Source organism: Ascaphus truei, chromosome 12, assembly GCF_040206685.1.
Source record: "Ascaphus truei isolate aAscTru1 chromosome 12, aAscTru1.hap1, whole genome shotgun sequence".
Classification (NCBI taxonomy): Eukaryota; Metazoa; Chordata; class Amphibia; order Anura; family Ascaphidae; genus Ascaphus; species Ascaphus truei.
This window is the reverse complement of record NC_134494.1, coordinates 28,541,377-28,559,302: the sequence shown is the minus strand read 5'-3', so window position 1 is coordinate 28,559,302 and position 17,926 is coordinate 28,541,377. Positions and strand designations below refer to the sequence as shown.

At 41.8% G+C, this 17,926-nt stretch overlaps 1 protein-coding gene across 14 annotated transcripts in view; it reads right to left on the bottom strand.

The window, feature by feature from the left end:
* The window catches only part of TEAD1 (TEA domain transcription factor 1), a 186,837-nt gene that overhangs the window by 14,300 nt on the left and 154,611 nt on the right, over positions 1–17,926 (bottom strand). For 7 of the 14 annotated variants that reach the window (XM_075567139.1, XM_075567140.1, XM_075567144.1 and 4 more), the window contains 2 exons: positions 17,114–17,265; positions 9,897–10,070 (listed from right to left, as the gene is read on the bottom strand). In XM_075567139.1, the coding sequence (XP_075423254.1) occupies positions 9,897–10,070; positions 17,114–17,265 (326 nt within the window). The remainder of the gene's footprint in view (positions 1–9,896; positions 10,071–17,113; positions 17,266–17,926) is intronic. The other 7 variants (XM_075567141.1, XM_075567142.1, XM_075567148.1 and 4 more) reach the window with 1 other exon arrangement.

Sequence of the window (17,926 nt, the reverse complement as noted above, 5' to 3'; positions counted from 1 at the left end):
TGAGCCTCCGCGAGCCTCCGCACTGATTTATTCACTATGTCCCAGGCCTTACGCATAAGCTAAGCTACAGCTTAGGGTCTCAACAGTATGAGGTGCCTCAAAAATAAAGTTATGCGAAAGAGACTACTCTATAAACATGGACATATGACCCTAAGCATCACGTGCATCAAAAGTGATAAACTTCGGATCTTATTTGAAGACATCGTCAATGACTTTGCTCTCCACAAATCCCAAAAGAAAATGTTTTTAATTTTAAAATTAATGTGATGTGCAAACACTTATTTTAGCGTCACACCGTCATCTTTGTATATAACGACGCTAGTATAATGCGGTCATACATTGCAGTTTTCATGTTTATATTTTCAATGGTCCCTTCAGTGAGATTAATAAATCTATTCCTCATTTTTGGGGCCTCAAACGTGACGTAGCTCAGGACCTCAGAAGGTCAAAGTCCAGCCCTGTGTGCAGATTCTACACTTTAATATCAATCAATTTAATATCACCATCAAGACAGCCTTGTTGTTTTATTGCAATATAATATAATATAAGGCTGTCTTGAATGGTGATATTAAATTTACATAATTATAAGCACAATATATGCAGCGATACTATTATCCTTACGTGTAATTATCAATGTCTGATTAAAACTCTCCACAATAGATGGTGACTAATATGAGATGATCAGACAATTATTTTTGTTGCACTTTTAGGAAATACCTAAACAAGTAATAGGCTTTCCCAGTATAGAGGATATACCCAAAAGGCAGGGTTTTATTACCAGACAGGTTTATATATATTCCATACCTAGTACTGGTTCGAAGTTGCACATTTTGTTTAGGCGCCTTTTCTCTTAAGATGTATATCATTAAAAGTTAAGTTTTATATATAATTCATAACACATTGAGTCTATAGTGCGCCGTATAGGGATACTTTTTCAGTACTTCTAGGGGGACAGAGAGAGGGATAAGGGGGGCAAAGAGAGGGATAAGGGGGGCAAAGAGAGGGATAAGGGGGGCAAAGAGAGGGATAAGGGGGGCAGAGAGTGGGATAAGGGGGGCAGAGAGTGGGATAAGGGGGGCAGAGAGTGGGATAAGGGGGCAGAGAGTGGGATAAGGGGGCAGAGAGTGGGATAAGGGGGGCAGAGAGTGGGATAAGGGGGCAGAGAGGGGGATAAGGGGGCAGAGAGGGGGATAAGGGGCAAAGAGTGGGATAAGGGGGCAGAGAGTGGGATAATGGGGGCAGAGAGGGGGATAAGGGGCAAAGAGTGGGATAAGGGGGCAGAGAGTGGGATAATGGGGGCAGAGAGGGGGATAAGGGGCAAAGAGTGGGATAAGGGGGCAGAGAGTGGGATAATGGGGGCAGAGAGGGGGATAAGGGGGGCAGAGAGGGGGATAAGGGGGGCAGAGAGGGGGATAAGGGGGGCAGAGAGGGGGATAAGGGGGCAGAGAGGGGGATAAGGGGGGCAGAGAGGGGGATAAGGGGGGCAGAGAGTGGGATAAGGGGGGCAGAGAGTGGGATAAGGGGGTAGATAGTGGTATAAGGGGGCAGATAGTGGGATAAGGGGGCAGAGAGTGGGATAAGGGGGGCAGAGAGTGGGATAAGGGGGGCAGAGAGTGGGATAAGGGGGGCAAAGAGTGGGATAAGGGGGGCAAAGAGTGGGATAAGGGGGGCAAAGAGTGGAATAAGGGGGGCAGAGAGTGGGATAAGGGGGGCAGAGAGTGGGATAAGGGGGTAGACAAAGGTGGAAAGAGTGAGCGAGGCAGAAAGGGAGAAAGAGAGAGAAGGGGGGAAAGAGAGACATCAGAAATATATCTATGCAACTCTCATCTGGGTAGACAGCGCAACCTACCGGTGAGAACCAACATGAGTGCTGTCTAATGATAAAAGAAACTTAAACAGGAAGTATAACTCTTTCCTTATGCTGCAGTGCACATTAGGAACACACAATGTGTATCCGCTTTATACCAACTGCGAAGTCAAAAACCTCACTTGCAATAGCCACCTTTTTGTGATAGTGTGAGCTGGCCCGCCGAGGGGAGAAATAACACTTCTCCACACCGCAGAGACAAGTTGAATTGGGTTAGACAAAGAATACATTTACTTGTACAATAAGTGCTCGGAGGGATTCACTACCCATAAGGTTTCCTGGCATGCTGTGGTCTCAAGAGGCCATCTAGCAGCGGAGATCAGAACATAGTTCTGCATCTATTCACCGTCTACAGTGAAAGAACAAAAGAGACAGGCTTCTGGAGCCAGAGGACTTCATGCTGTATGTCTCACTTATGACCCAATTACGGTGGCTTCATGATTACTTGGTAATTGTTAGGAAAGCACAGCTCCCATTTCTTTTGATACCTAAACACTCTATAGAAGAATTGAAGAATTGGTGATGGACAATTTATACACGGAGAAATGGAACACCATTTAAAACGTGTCAGATTCTTCCATGCTTAAGACATATTGATTGATGGGCTGCCTATGGTGCTAACAAAACACACATTTTGTAACCTGTAGAGTACAGAGGGGTAGAGAGGAATAATGTGATAATGACTTTTCCAACATATAAAGAAATAGGCCGTGCGCACATCCTAAAACCTCGGCTACAAAGTGCTTTTGACTGAAACATTGTCCAGTCCAACGTTTTTGCTCGGGCGCCATCCTGCAGTTGCATGAATGCAGAAAATAAATGGTGCTCTAACATACACAAGTGTATAACTATACTAAAAGGAGGACTTCTACTTCCCTAATATCACTGTACCGCATTAAATAAGACTGCGCTTACAGTGACGGCGGCGCTGCCGCCGCAGCAAAACAAATGTATTGCCGCCGTCACGTGCGCGTATAGTAGAAGCGGCGCGATGGCTTGGTCGCGATCGCTGGAAGTCACTTTGATTTTTCCAGCGACTGCAGCGTGACGTCACCGTCACTATAAGCACAGCCTAAGGCCGCGCGTAAAGTGCCCGTGACGCCACCATGGCCGCTAGCGACAGTTGTATTTTGCTTTGCGGCGGCGCGGGCGACCAGGCCATTGATTGGTTCACGGCCTGTCACGAGGCGACAGCCCCTGAAAAATCAAATATTCCCAGCTTCAAATAAATCGCGTTGCCACGTCGGCGGCGACAATGCATTTGTTTTCGGGCGACGTCGCTGTCGCCGGCACTACAAGCGCAGCCGAAGTCACACTTGTAGTAATATTTTCTATATCCTATGGATCGTGCTTACTGGAGTTTGTATGCAATAAACACTGTTGCTTATCTAGACTTGTTTTGAAGAATTGTGGCAATTTTATCGAATTATCACTTAAAGGAGCAATCCATGCAATATTTATTTAAAAAAAAATGTTTTTTAAAGTCTGTAGTATTAGACAATCCGGACTACATTTTTTTAAATGTAATTATTCAACACTTAATGCCATTTTCTTTGTTTTCATATACTGAGCATTCTTTGATTTCTATAGCAGGTTTTAACACACCTCCCCAGCAGTGCAAGATCTCTGTAACACATTCCTGTTTGTGATATTTGTTGCCAATAATACCAGCAGTTTGAGCAGCAAACTGTAATAGATAACATTACCTTAGTAATAGAAGAATACATTGTAGCTGCGGAGTTACACTGACTGAAGGATTGATAGAAACTGAAGGGTGACCATTTAGTGAACCCTGGGAAGCAGCCTTTGCTGATCGATCATGTGAGAACGAATCGATCGCCAGTTTAGGTAATTCGTTTTCAATAAAAATAATTATAGGCCAAATATATTAAACCAAAAAGATATATATTTGGTGCTTTTTAAAGTGCTATGCGGACTGCCTCCTTAAAGCAGCACTCCAATCGGCCATTTAAAAAAAAATTCCTTTCCCTTTAATATGTGCATTAAAACAATCCACACAATGAGTTGCCGATCGAGGCAAGGATTTGGCTCGGGGGTTCACTTAATGGCCGGCAGTGCAGCAGAAGAGGATCAAGATGCAAAGTTCTGTGGGGAAGATCATGTGACCAGGCAGTCACTAGATACAATTGGTGCACTGCTAGAGAAAGGGCAGGGCTCAAAAAGGGGTGTGCCAGAGCCTGTTTCAGAAGAGGAAGGGGATGGGACTTTGTATATGGTTGCTATAGAAACAAAAAAATGCTTGTTACATTATAATACATTAAAAATGTCAGAGTTGTTTAAAAAAAATGCTACAGGTATTTTCTCATAGTATAGCGCTGATTTTTTTTTTTTTTTTAAACCATGTAGGATTTTGCTTGGTCTGCAGCTTTAAACATTTTCTCTTAGAATATCACACAATAACGGAACATGTCAATCCAGTGATAGGAATTAAAAAAAAAAAAAAAAAAAAAAAAAATCTAATTACGCTTGTATTATCTGAAGATGAATATTGCACCTGAGACTGGAGGCTACCTTTCTCGTCAAGGTTTTTCAACTAGAAGGGCAAATTCGTCCAAATATTTAAAAAAAAAAAATAATTCTACAGATTCCTTAAATTATATGAACAAAACCAAATCATGTTATTGTTAATTATGCCATATATTTGTTCTCTGAAAAAAAGCAGCTATCCTCCCCTCTCTGGTGACAGCTAAATGCAATCATCCACTGAATGGATGGCTTGTCCAATTTAAATGTCATAAATATCCACTACTTCAAAAGAATCTCGAAAGCGTGTCCTTATTAGAATAAGCCGTGGTTTCCAAGCTGCTAGCTTTACAATGCAAAACTCCTGCAAAAACAAGCATTCGTTTTATACTCAATTAGGATCATCCCGTGCATTCCCGACATGTTTTTCTGCTTCTGTGCAGTTACTAAAAAAGTGTAGTTACACATTCATTTACAAAAACCTGTACCAAACATTGCTGGTAACAGAGAAGTCGGACAGCTGAAACAGTGCAGATGAACTCCAATTTAAAAATATGACACCATTCACTGTAGTTTCTAGCTGTCAAACAGGGATCGAGCCGTTTTTTCACTCTTATAAATACAGTACTGTACAATGAAGTCAATATTTGAATATATGACACTGTTAACCCAGAGGTTCTCAACTCCAGTCCTCAAGACCCTCCCCCCCAGCCAGGTTTTCAGGATATCAGGATATCCCTGCTTCAGCACAGGTGGCTCAATCGAAGAGGGACTGATTGAGCCACCTGTGCTATAGCAGGGATATCCTGAAAACCTGACCTGTTGGTGGGAATGGAGTTGAGAACTCTTGCTCCAACGCATCACCATAGAACCTAAGTCCATAGCAACTTAACCGGAGACTAAAATGAGCTTTTTATGTTAAAGCTGACATTTCCTCGTTTACCTTCACTGCCATGCATTAAAAGGAGTTTATAAACATATCCTCAAAACACCATGTATGTCCTGTACCCAAATATACCAACTTCTCTTTCTGCTATAGCCTGAAGGGACTCACCCTACAGGGGGACATCCCATTAACGGTTGCGCAAACAAAAACCCCAATACCTCGATTTTATACCCGTTTCACTCTGTGCTGCATTCCACGTTGGCAGGGAAAGGGTTAGTTATACCAATCTTTGGGAGGTTGAAGTAACACGCATAGGAATTCTGCATGAAGGCACCAACACTATAGTATAAATATCTTTGTACTTCACGTAATGTGGTGTATGAGCATAGTATTCTGTAACGACTACATAGGAGTAAGGCATTTGTGGAAGCCCTAGCTGCTTAATTACGATGATGTCTACCGCTTCGTTTTTATTGGCATGTACAATGCCAGCCAGCTGTTTTGACAAGATGTTTTAACACTTTGAGCGCTGGACGAGCCTTCGGCACATGGAGATCATGTGATTGCTCCCCGGGAGCAATCCCACAATCGCCATGTCACAAAAGGAAGAGGGTGGAGGGGGGAAGGGGGGAGGGGGGAGGGGGGGAGGGGGGAAGAGGGGGAGGGGGGGAGAGGGGGAGGGGTCTCCTCCACCGTTCCACGTCCGGCCAGGATGCATTCAGAGCTCCACAGGAGTGAAAAATGTGTCTTCCCTAACAATACAAGGAAAAAACCCATGACTCGGCTCAACTGTCATGGTGCCCCCTACAGTGCCAGGCACCACCATTCGTCGCCATGTCAAGAGGCTCTCGAGAAATTAAGAAGACACTAGAAATATTGCTCGATTATTGTAATGAATGATCTTATGTACCCGAATGTCTCTGACAACACAGCTTGATATGTTCTGGTGGCTAAGGCCGAGTTTATGCTGCCGGCGTCGTTGCGTACGTACGCACGCCACAATGCAGTACTTGGCTATAGTAGTTAGCCAAGTGCCTGCGCGCCTGCCGGCGACAGAGAATTGACGCAGCAGCGTTTTGAGAAGACAATAAATGTTGTCTTCTCAGGCGACTGCCACGTGACGTCAGCGTCACGTGAGCTGGTTCAGCTAATGAGGGTGAACCGGCTTCATGACACGTCCGCAAGCGCCAAACGCTTGCAACACCATGAGCACAGATCTCCAGTGCTACCGCAGCGCGGCACGGATGCAGCTCACACGCTGCCTGCTTGCGAGAGTGCATGAGCTCAACCTAGGAACCGCCGCTAGTTTCTCTCTTGCTTCTAAGCTACTGTAAGTGATAACTCTGTTGTAGACATGTTGACAAATAAAGACACCGACATATATATGATGAGATATCCTTCTGTAGCAACATGTATGTTACCCAATTAGAAGACACACTGTTGAAGTCTCACAGAACTAGAGAGCAGAATGTACGCGGATGGCCGTGAATTGGGTAAAACTTGCAGTGTTTTGTGATACAAATGTTGCACAAAACGGTAAGCTTCGCAAGAACAAATTTTGGGTCATTACAAGGTCAATGTGCAAGGTTATCTGGTCATTTATATACTGCTCATTTTCACTACATTTTGTCGCATAGTGTAAAAATTCGGGCAAACTTTGTGAAATTTTGAGCAATGTGAACTTTTGCGAACATTTTACGGACCTGAAATTGGAGAGGGGGGGGGGGGGGAATAAAGAATTTTGTGGAGAAGATTTGAAGACATCCGCACACACAACATTTAAACTCATGCAGATTCATTAAACTATGCAGAAGTGAATATGAAACTTCACTAGAGGGCAGTAGACATTAATACTCTGACAGCGGGGAACAGAAGTATGGATTCTTGTTTAAGTGAACAAAATAATTGCAGTTTAATTAAAAGTTATTACGCTCTCGATATATTCCGGGGTCACAACACCCTCTGGCAAAATTAGTATATAACCCATTGTACAAGGATGATTCCACGTGCAGGTTTCTACCATTGTAAAGTACTTAACAAGAACAAATCAGTAGGCCTATGCAATAGCACTCGAAGCACGGACTTGAAACGCAGTAAGGCGCTTCAGGGTTTATTGAATAAACCACTCAGTATGCCGGTAACATTAAAAGGGTTCTCCTTCCTAGATCTGATTCAGTAATTCCTATCGCCAGTCGCAGCAAAATAAATGAAAACTGGCGACTTTGTTAGAAGCGCAGTGACACCTGGCATTCAATCCTATCGTTTTATTTTAGGCTGTAGTACTACACATTTACTTTGAACATGCACACAGTTTAATAAAGCAGTTTGCATTGAGTTAATACGCTACTTTTTCACCCTGTGCAGGTGAGACTTCTATGGTCAACCGCTGGATTGTTTTTTACTTTGCCTTCTTGATCCCGGTGGTCACTTTGTTCATTGTCAAATCATCGGATACTTTATCAAAACATTTTCGTTTCCATCTTCCTAAAAGGATTTGATTATTTTAAAGAATAGTTTTATAATTCAGCCACGATTACAGCACATTTGCCTGGGATTCAACAGGAGTGTGTATGTGTGTGTGTGTGTATGTGTGTGTGTGTGTGTGTTTGTGTGTATGTGTGTGTATGTATAGTATACTGTGGATAGAGAGATAGATACAAGATAGATAGATAGATAGATAGGATAGATAGATAGATAGATAGATAGATAGATAGATAGATAGATAGATAGATAGATAGATAGATAGATAGATAGATAGATAGATAGATAGATAGAAGATAGATAGATACTAGATAGATAGATACAAGATAGATAGATAGATACTAGATAGATAGATAGATACAAGATAGATAGATAGATACAAGATAGATAGATAGATAGATAGATAGATAGATAGATAGATAGATACAAGATAGATAGATACATACAAGATAGATATAAGATATATATATATATATATTTTTTTTAATTTTTATTAATCCTTTGGTTACCATAGCGGACATGCCTTCATGTCCACTATAGTTAAGGGGCGTAACTATTGAACGCGGTGCATGTGTAAAATAAATATTAAAAAGGGGTCCCTTTCCTTCTCCCTGCAGGGTTAAGGGCTGTAGAACTGCCAGAATGTTTTTCCAGCTGCTAAAACCGGTGCTGTAACAGCATTCCTGCGCGTGAGAGGGTGCGCCCTTGAAACTCATGGGTCCTTGTGCAAACAAACCGGCCGAAATGGCGGTAGTTACTGTACGTCACGGCTACGGTTATTCAGGGGTTAATATTGTGTGTGTGTGTGTATATTTTTGCCACCTAGTCAAGACTTTCCAATTAAGTTTTCTATATGGCGTACGCGCTGCACAGGGTCGTGATTGCCTTCACAGTTTATTGAACAGCATGGGAATGAGTAATTTGGGGAAATTACTCCGACATACCAATTTGCATTCAGCCGTCGGCCGCGCCACATTTTTTTTCATTGAGTTTCTTCGCCTGGCTCTTCACTCTTTGTTGAATAATATTTTTGTGTGTGGAAAAAAAAAACCATCCAAAGCACTCTTTGGAGTATACTGAATAACGCCCTTTAGACAATTATGTACCGTTCCTGGAGTGTTTCAATGCGCTTTTACAAAACATAGCAGAAGTATCTGCTGTCTAAATTTAGCATATCTTGAACTTGATGGGAAGATGTCTTTTTTCAACCTCATCTACTATGTAACTTGCTGTAGACACAATTGCAAATAAGGTACATGCAATAAAGAAAAAGACTTTCAATCACATTCTGCAGTAAGGATTAGATTGGTTTCCATCCAAGACGTGCTTTAACCATTTGCTTGCCTCAGAGCGATCACGGAGTCACTTAATCTGGACACGGAAGTGGAGGGGTACTCCTCCCTACCTTTCAGATCGCGTTCTTCGCGAACGCAATCTCTTCCCCGGGGAACGAGCATAGACAGCGACATGACATAGCCATGGGGCCCCTGGAGTTCCCAACCCGATAATGTCGTAGCTATGTCCTGGGGCCAACAAAGGGTTAAACCAGAGAGATACGACTTGAAGAGCTGCACAAAATACATCATACAGATACAACCAATCCCATGCTAGGTGTGAATGCAGTATGTTGCAAGGCAACGTGATGCAGGCCTGGAAAGACTAATAAAGAACTTGCTTTTCAGCAACATTAAAGATACACAAATTGGAGATATTGCAATATATTCATGAATAAGAAATTGGACATATGTGCACTAATAGTTTTACGGTGCTTGGTATACTCAACGCTTAATAGGTTACTAGGGTCTAATAAAACATCCATTCATGGATGTGCCACAGAAGGGGTAAAACATGTGCAAATGTCAACAAATGAAACTTCTCTTTAAGTCCTGATCAAGTAGCTTTGCATGGACACCTCACACGCAAAAATTATTCTGATAATGCAGAGACATCCTGATTAAGGTCTGCATGGTTTGAAACAGTGACATGCTAACCAGCACATGAGATTCCATTAACACAAAGTGTTTAATGTGTCTTGCTTTTCATTATACAATTGCTGGGGCACTTCAGATTATCTGACAAAATAAAATTGTCGAACACAGACAAATCAGAAAATATATTAAAAAAAAAAAAAACGGTAACCCGAAAATATTTTGGTATTATTATTTTTTTTTTACTCACCCAGAACTTTACTAAGAAGAACGCGTTCTGAGGTCCCTTTCCAAATAGCTCCTTTAAGCCACCCTTCTTTTCTGGAAACTTATCATAAATTTGACGAATGTCTACAGCTTCAAGCAGTGGATCACTGTAAGAATGGTTCGCTTGTCCAATGTGCACAAAGAGGTGTTTGTTGTACTGAAAGAGATAAGATGAGGAGACACTGTCAGAAAAACAAAGAACACTCAGAGGGTTATCAGCAGCCACAGAAGGGTTCATGTCACATGGGACATTAAAATTCTTAAATAAAATATAATAATTCCCCCCCACCATTGTTACTATGAATGTCACCCTTAGTCCATTTAACTTTGACAAAGTGCAGTAGATGCACGAAACGCGTCAGAGTTCCTTCTCAAGATGATTTTTTTTCTTTTTATTGATGTCTTTGCTGTTCATTAAATTTTTCTACCGAAATCGCCATCCAGCTTCCGTTTTACTTCCTGCTTCCGGAACGCATGAGGCACTTGCTGGCACACTGTGCACTGCCATCTTTCCCCCTATCCAGGGTGATTTTCTACCAATATACACGTCGGGCTGAGAGCACGCCAGGACCAGATGGACCGCACATATAAGGGTCGTGAGTAATATGTCTGACACTGTTCTTTATCTTTATGGTCTAGCTCTAAGGGTTGTTGTTGGAGTCATTATTTAGATAGGGGTCAGGGTCCCTGGTTTACTTAGGTTCCCTTGACATCCCTTCTCTATATTTTACCCACACCCCTAACAATGAGCATCATTGACCTTATTACAGTTTCTACTCACCTTATTTACCTGGATCCTCCAACAAAGGTGCATTTGAAATGATGATTACGCTATATAGCTACTAATTATTTCCAAGGAGAAGCAAATTATTTAACTTGGAGCACTGGCAGAGAATACTCTTCTCTATTCACTTCTAAGTCCATTTAAAGCTATTTTGCGCGATAACTTAACGTCCCAACAAATGACACAGGGTCATCCCTTAAGGTTGGAGGAAAGGAGATTTCACCAGCAACAAAGGAAAGGGTTCTTTACAGTAAGGGCAGTTACAATGTGGAATTAATTACCCATGGAGACTGTGATGGCAGATACAATAGATTTGTTCAAGAAAAGGTTGGACATCTTTTCACTATGTCAACTTGCAATGAATATTCAATATGAAAAAGGCAGCTGTATTTAGAGCAACCGGTTTATTTTATTATTTACAGTTTACTATACACTTTGAGGACAATAAAAAAACCATTTGGGAAGATTAAATACTCCATTCATCGCATACTTGCCTAAACGACTGTTTTTTTTTTTTGCAAGTAACTTTTATACTGTACATGTGAAAAGATAAACCAACATCCCAATAAGAATGACAAAGAAAAGCAGCCTCTGGAAATCATGTTATTATCATTCTAAAATAAATCTAAAACTATGCCGCAGAAACATCGGTGAATGAGATATGGGCCCTGCTGCTGGGTAGATGTGCAACATACGCAACAACACTGCAGGGGGAAGAGTTTATCATCTGTTCTACTGAGGGAGGATGTTACACTAGCCTGTGAAGACCATGTCACATGCTTCAATATCAGCTACAACTGTGAGTGAACTTGAAGGTGTCACTTTGTATCACCGTGTCTCAAACACCAATAGGACAGATTGCACATTCTTTAAGACAGGGGCGCTCAACCCCAGTCCTCAAGCCCCCCAAACAGGTCAGGTTTTCAGGATATCCCAACTTCACCACAGGTGGCTGAAGCAGGGACTGAAAACCTGAACCTGTAGACGAGATCTGTTGGGGTTGCTTGAGTTTTGAGGTGTGAGCTTTAAGGGTAAATAAATGTACTTCTTTTTATATGTCAGGCTACCAGTGTTCACCGTGCTTTATTTGGTAGATCAATGTGATAATTAACATTAGCAGGGGTAATAGTGAGCGGGAGAAATGGTGCAAAAAACAACGAACAAAAGAAAAAACCTATCAAATACCTCTACTAAAAATAGAGTTTTTCAACATCTCCCTATAGTGGCCCTGTGCCCCCAATGCAACTCACCCCTCTCTCCTTTCATGAATGCAATAATTGTTTTACAGTACACTGTATAATAGGGACCAGGAGCAATCCTGCCAAAAAAATTGAAGGACTTTCTGTAGTAAGGATTAGATTTGTTTCTATCTACGACAGGGTCGGAGACTGAGCCACCTGTGCTGAAGCAGGGACAGCCTGAAAACCTGACCTGTTGGTTGCCCTTGAGGACTGACGTTGACCACCCCTCATCTAAGAGGCGCTATAACTTTTTGGTTGCCACAGGGCGATCACATGATTTCAAACAAATAAATCTCTGCCCTGAACATAAATGCTTATTAAAGACATCAAGAAATAAATCTTACAAAATTACACATGGCACCAAATATATTCCTTATGTCCCTATTCTCCATTCTATCCACCATAAAATCAGATATTTCTTAAAAATCAAGGTATTTAACCAACAGAATACATTGTCATTTTTATTAAACACAATAGCACCTTGAAAGGAACAGTTCTAGTCAGTCGACTAAAAAAAGAAATTATGTATTAATACCGCCTTTGCATTGCCTTTTTCTCAATGCACTGGAAAAATATTTATGCACCACCATTTTTTAAAGGACGCTAAAAACATTTCCCATGGCATACTCTGTCTTGACCGCTGCAGATTAGGATAAGCAGCACGCATCGACCCCCCGAAGTAGTGAACATTAGCCATGTTTAGCAGTCTGGTGGTGTGAATCGTTTATTTAACACATGTAGAATTGTTAGAGAAGTCCGTATATGACAGAGCTTTCAATTCAATGCAACTCCAATAAAGTGGGACTGCAGCTTTAGGTTTAAAAAAATAAATAAAGTTACCCACGACTAGGGACAAGTAAATGATATGATGCCGTGATGAGACCGCGAGATGAGACAACACATCTGTGATACTGACTGACAAGGGGAGTAAAAAAGAGAGTGTCCGATATCCTGCCCTTGCATGTGACTAATCCCTGTCTCGAAATAGCTGTGCATGAGATGTGCACGCAATTAAAAATAGTTTTTTAAAAGGCAGACTGTCCTACCATGGCCTTATGGGGGCTGCAGGCCAGGACTCCATCCACTACTGTCTAAAGAAGCAGCGAAGAGTCACTTTACATGACACCTTGGTGGCTAAAAGGACCAGCAGTGCTTTGCAAAGGAATGTGTAGCATCCACAAGGTTAGACTGAATTTCAGATCAACATCTTGACTGCATTAAGGGGCAGCTTAAAATAAAGGTTAAAAGGAAGGGGGGAAAGAAGCTGTCCGTGTCATCATTGTAATATCTGTATAAAAAATGTTATGTACAGTAGACACCAAAGGACAATGAAAAACAGGAAAACATGGAGGTCCACCATGAGTGTTTGTTGCTGTAGCAGAGGCACCTTCATAGTGATCAAATGGTGACACATTGTTAATCAAGCAGACGAGTGGACTTCCCAAGCGCAAACTCGTGAATGAGTGGGTTTTTTCCCCGATGTTGACCCCTCGGGGGCCACTCTTGCCGGGAATGGGTTAAACACAGTTAAACGTTGTGTTCCTGTGCCAGTGGGTACTTCGTTACATTTTAACTGTCTTTTACAAGCCCCTTGCGCATTTGATTAAAATATTGGCACTTTCAATGCAGTCCTTTAATCATTAGTATGCAAATAGTGAAAACGAAGGTTAGTCACATGTATATTAAAAAGAAAAGAAAAAAAAAACTGTTTTGCAAACGAGAATAAATGTGTCAGCATAAGATGAACACAGTGCTCAAGAATTCTCCTGGAATCAGATATGCTATATGCCATCTAAATTGAAACATACCTAAAGACAGCACTTAGATCACAGTACAGCTGCCTGCAAAGCCTGCCAAAGAGACAGGTGCTTCTGCAGAAAAATCCATATACAAGAATCTGGGTCCTGAGAGGAGTAGCGTCAGAACCGAAATAGGTGAAATGACACATCCTGATACATTTTTGATTTCACAATTCTGTTTTTCAGGATGATGAGATGGGAGGCGTCACAAACAGAACCAGGAAACCATAGGGTTTTAGAAGTCGGGATTTCGGTTTCAGGTTTTAACGAGAAAAGAAACGCCACAAAAAAACAGACTTTTTATATCTTATATCTTTTCCTATTGGCCTCCACCTCTTGTAGCAGCCCAACCAAAGATAGCAGACAAAATATACCATGAGAGGAGTATCGCAACTAATAAAGTGCACCAAATAAACACCCAATTCAAATGTCTCAATTTTCTTTCCAGTGTTAAAGAGACAATCCAAGTCCTTATTTTGTTGGGGTTTACATTTATAGAGAGGGGCGTGGCCGCGATGCAGCCGTTGCGCGCGCAAAAAAAAAATTGATTTGTATTTAAAAAAATCGTTCACTCTGCAGCGCTTGCGCACACTATGGGTGATAGATAGGAGATAAGACTGCAGCGCTTGCGCACACTATGGGTGATAGATAGGGGATAAGACTGAAGCGCTTGCGCACACTATGGGTGATAGATAGGAGATACGACTGCAGCGCTTGCGCACACTATGGGTGGCCTCACTGAGGAACACAAATTTGTACTCGAGGAGTACAATGTCTCGCGCATGCAGCCACAATAATCGTGGCCTTTGGGTGGAGGGATCAGGGGGACAGTTAGAGAGGGGGGCCCCTTTAGATTGTTTTGCAGGGGGGGGCAAAAATTGTACTTATGCCACTGTAACCCTTCAATAAACTATGATAGTAGCATCCTTTCTGCCTTCTTATTTGTATCGCCATTGGCTTTCAGACCACAAAAATAACCAACAAGATAGTCTTTAACCCACTGTGCGGCCTTCTACACCGGAGTTAGAAAGGAGATGGATAGTGTATGGGACCAGCAATGAGTGTCACAAACTTAAATTGTTGGGGAGCTACTCTAATACAAGGGTTTCATTCTCTAACAAGCAGCAGCTGTAAGTGTGCAGTAAATCCCAGTCATACTCTGTGTTTAACTTTTTTGGGGTAAGGAACCCTGTAATTATATTGTGAAATTCTGCAAAACCCCAACCCTCTCTGATAGCGCGCCTGAGATCAGATGCCTTGTACGGAACCCCAACTCTCTCTAATAGTGTGTCTGAGATCAGATACCTTGTAAGGAACCCCACGCCTCTCAAATAGCGCATGTGAGATCAGATGTATTGTAAGGAACCCCAACCCTCTCTAATAGCACGTCTGAGATCAGATGCATTGTAAATTCTTCAGTATTTGATCAATTTTCAAACTACCTGAAAATTGCAGGGAACCAACATAATCCGTTCCGGAAGTAGCGTTGGATAGCAAAACCGTTGTCAAGTGAGTCCCATGTTAATCAGTGGCGGGGAGCGTTGGATAACGCATTCAGGCGTCGAAAATTGGCCCTTAGGGTTGCATTGTAAAGCATTGGATATGCCATTAGTTGTAAAGTGAAACGTTGGATAACGAGGACTACCTGTATTATCAGAAAAAAGTCTACCAAATATAAAATGCTGCTAAATAAACTGTTACTGCAGCCACTGCGCTAAAGATTCCAGTAGAATTTTTTTAAAAACATATTGTAATAATCAATACATTTACAAAAACCTTACATGCGTCATGGTTTAGGTTGCATCTATTACAAGCAGTAGAGGTTTAGAGATGCACAAAACTGTCCAAAATGCAGTTGCAATTTTTCAAATTCGCATTCCCTCCCCCTCCCCCCCCAAATTCGATCCCCTCTGAAATTAAATTGCACATCGACGCGCCCTAATTTCTTGCAAACTCTTGACACGGTTGCAAAAGTTTCTTTGCGGCTGAAAAAAAGAGCAAATTTTGCCTAGATTGCAACCTCGGTTGAAAGTTTCTCACATCTCTACAATGGAACAGGGTTTAGGGACATAGTTAATGACACATTCTAATGCCGCGAGAAGTCTTACAGCCCATTGATTTAAATGGTTCATACAGCGTCTCCCAGTGCTAGGATGTGTTCTATGGAGTGCCACTGCTGGGCAAATATGGCCCTTATTTTATACCCACTGAGCAGCAGTTTGGGTTGTTTTGCATTCAAAAATCCCCATTCACTTTAACATAACTGTGGCTTTAGAATTAACCCATCAGTCTTTAAAAGTACATTTATTTTTTTTCATGTATTTACTTAGCCAAACAAGAGCGTTATTTATGGCCATTTTTTTACTTGATCTGATAGATTTACATTCCCATATACTATAGGTTCCCGGCACTTCGGAGTGGACAGAATATCTTCAGTCCCTGCGAAACACCTGTAGACAGTAACCCTTATACCATCTTAGAGTGCGGCAGAAGGATTAATCCATTACCATTTTACCAGCAGTAGATATATATGTAAAACTGCTCAAGCCTATTTGCTTTGTAAACTTTGTCTAAGTGTATACAAAAAACGACAGAGAAGCCCAATGCAAACATCCAATATGGCAAAAATACACAGTCATTTTACTGGATACAGATCCAATGGTGGTCTTTCTCCCTCCTAATAGAGGTAAATGAGAATTGTAATCCTAATAGAGATATTAGTATTTTATCTGGTAGTGTTAGGACTTGCGAACAGGTGTCTGCCTTGTCGCGGCTCGCAAGCTTACAACGCTTTGGCCAAAGGGTTAAACTAAATTACCCTTTTTCAAGAGAATATATAAGTATTCTACTGTGTATTTTTGTCATATTGGATGTAGCATTGGGCTTCTCTGTCGTTTGTTGTATAAATATGCCACGCCCAATAGCACTCCTTTTTGACACTTCTATACATATATATTTTGTGGGGGCTCAGGGGTTCCCAAAAAGAGCTTGCTGGGGTTTTGTGTGTTTTGTCCAAGTGTAGCAAGAACGGTCCTAGTTATCGTGGGTTAGGATGGAAGATGTGCAAATTCCACACAAAGGCAACGTGGCAGGGATATAGATCTGTTACTGGCGGGCTTATTTATTATAGTGGTTATATTGTTAATACCACATTTCCTTTTTATTAAGATGAACTGACTCGGTATGTACCGGCTTCTTATAACATGTTACTATGGGCACTTTAAATATTTCAGAGCAATTCTGCCGAGAAGACTTTGAAAAGGATGACAACGTTAAGGATGGTACCCAAAGATGGTCAAGTTTAGGATGTTACCCAACTCAGATTACACGTAGATAACTCGTGAAGGAAAATGGTGCATTTCAAACTAGGACTTACTGCATCTGGGTCTCTCTGCTGTTCAAGAAATGCTGAAAACTCCACCAGTCTGAGCTTGGTTGTCCCAATGGATCGGCCTTGCCACGCCGGAACCGAGGACGCAGGAGCGGAGGAAGGCTCAAATCCTGAAATGTAAGCGTTCATATGCTTATCTAGAAGGGAAATTGGTTTCCATTACGTTTCATTTAGAATGCGAACATTTCCATGATCAAATAGTTTTTTTTTAAAAAAGCAATGTTAAAAACAACTCCAACACATTAAAAACAGAACAGAAATGGCTTAATATGACAAGGGCGATACAGTCCATACACAGTGTACATGTTAGTGTTGTGTGTAACAGGAGAGAGTGAATGTGTGACACTATTTTTATGAAACCTAGAAAACGATCTATTGGAGTAAATTTTAACTGTTTTTATTATGTATTGTGGGGTGGGTTTATATGTATTTAGGGGGTGGGTTTTTTTGTACATATTTTGTGGGGGGGATTGAGTGAGTGGGGTAATTGACGGAAGGTATGGGTGAGTGAGAGAAGAGAGGGGGGGGTGGAGTGAGTGAGGAAAAGAGGAAAAGAGGGAGTAAGAGTGAGACACAGGGGAGAAATACGTGAGGCGGGAGTGTGAGTGAGATGGAGGGGAGAGAAATACATGGATAGTGGGTATGAAGTAGAGGGGGCTCGTGAGGTGTGAAATGAACATAAGGCTGCATCCCCCTTGCCACGCTCATGCTTGAGAGTGGTGACGTCACCAACACTACAAGCATGAGCATTCGGGTGTCCGGCAACTTTTTCTGCCAGCGCGAGCGGGGTAGTGTGGC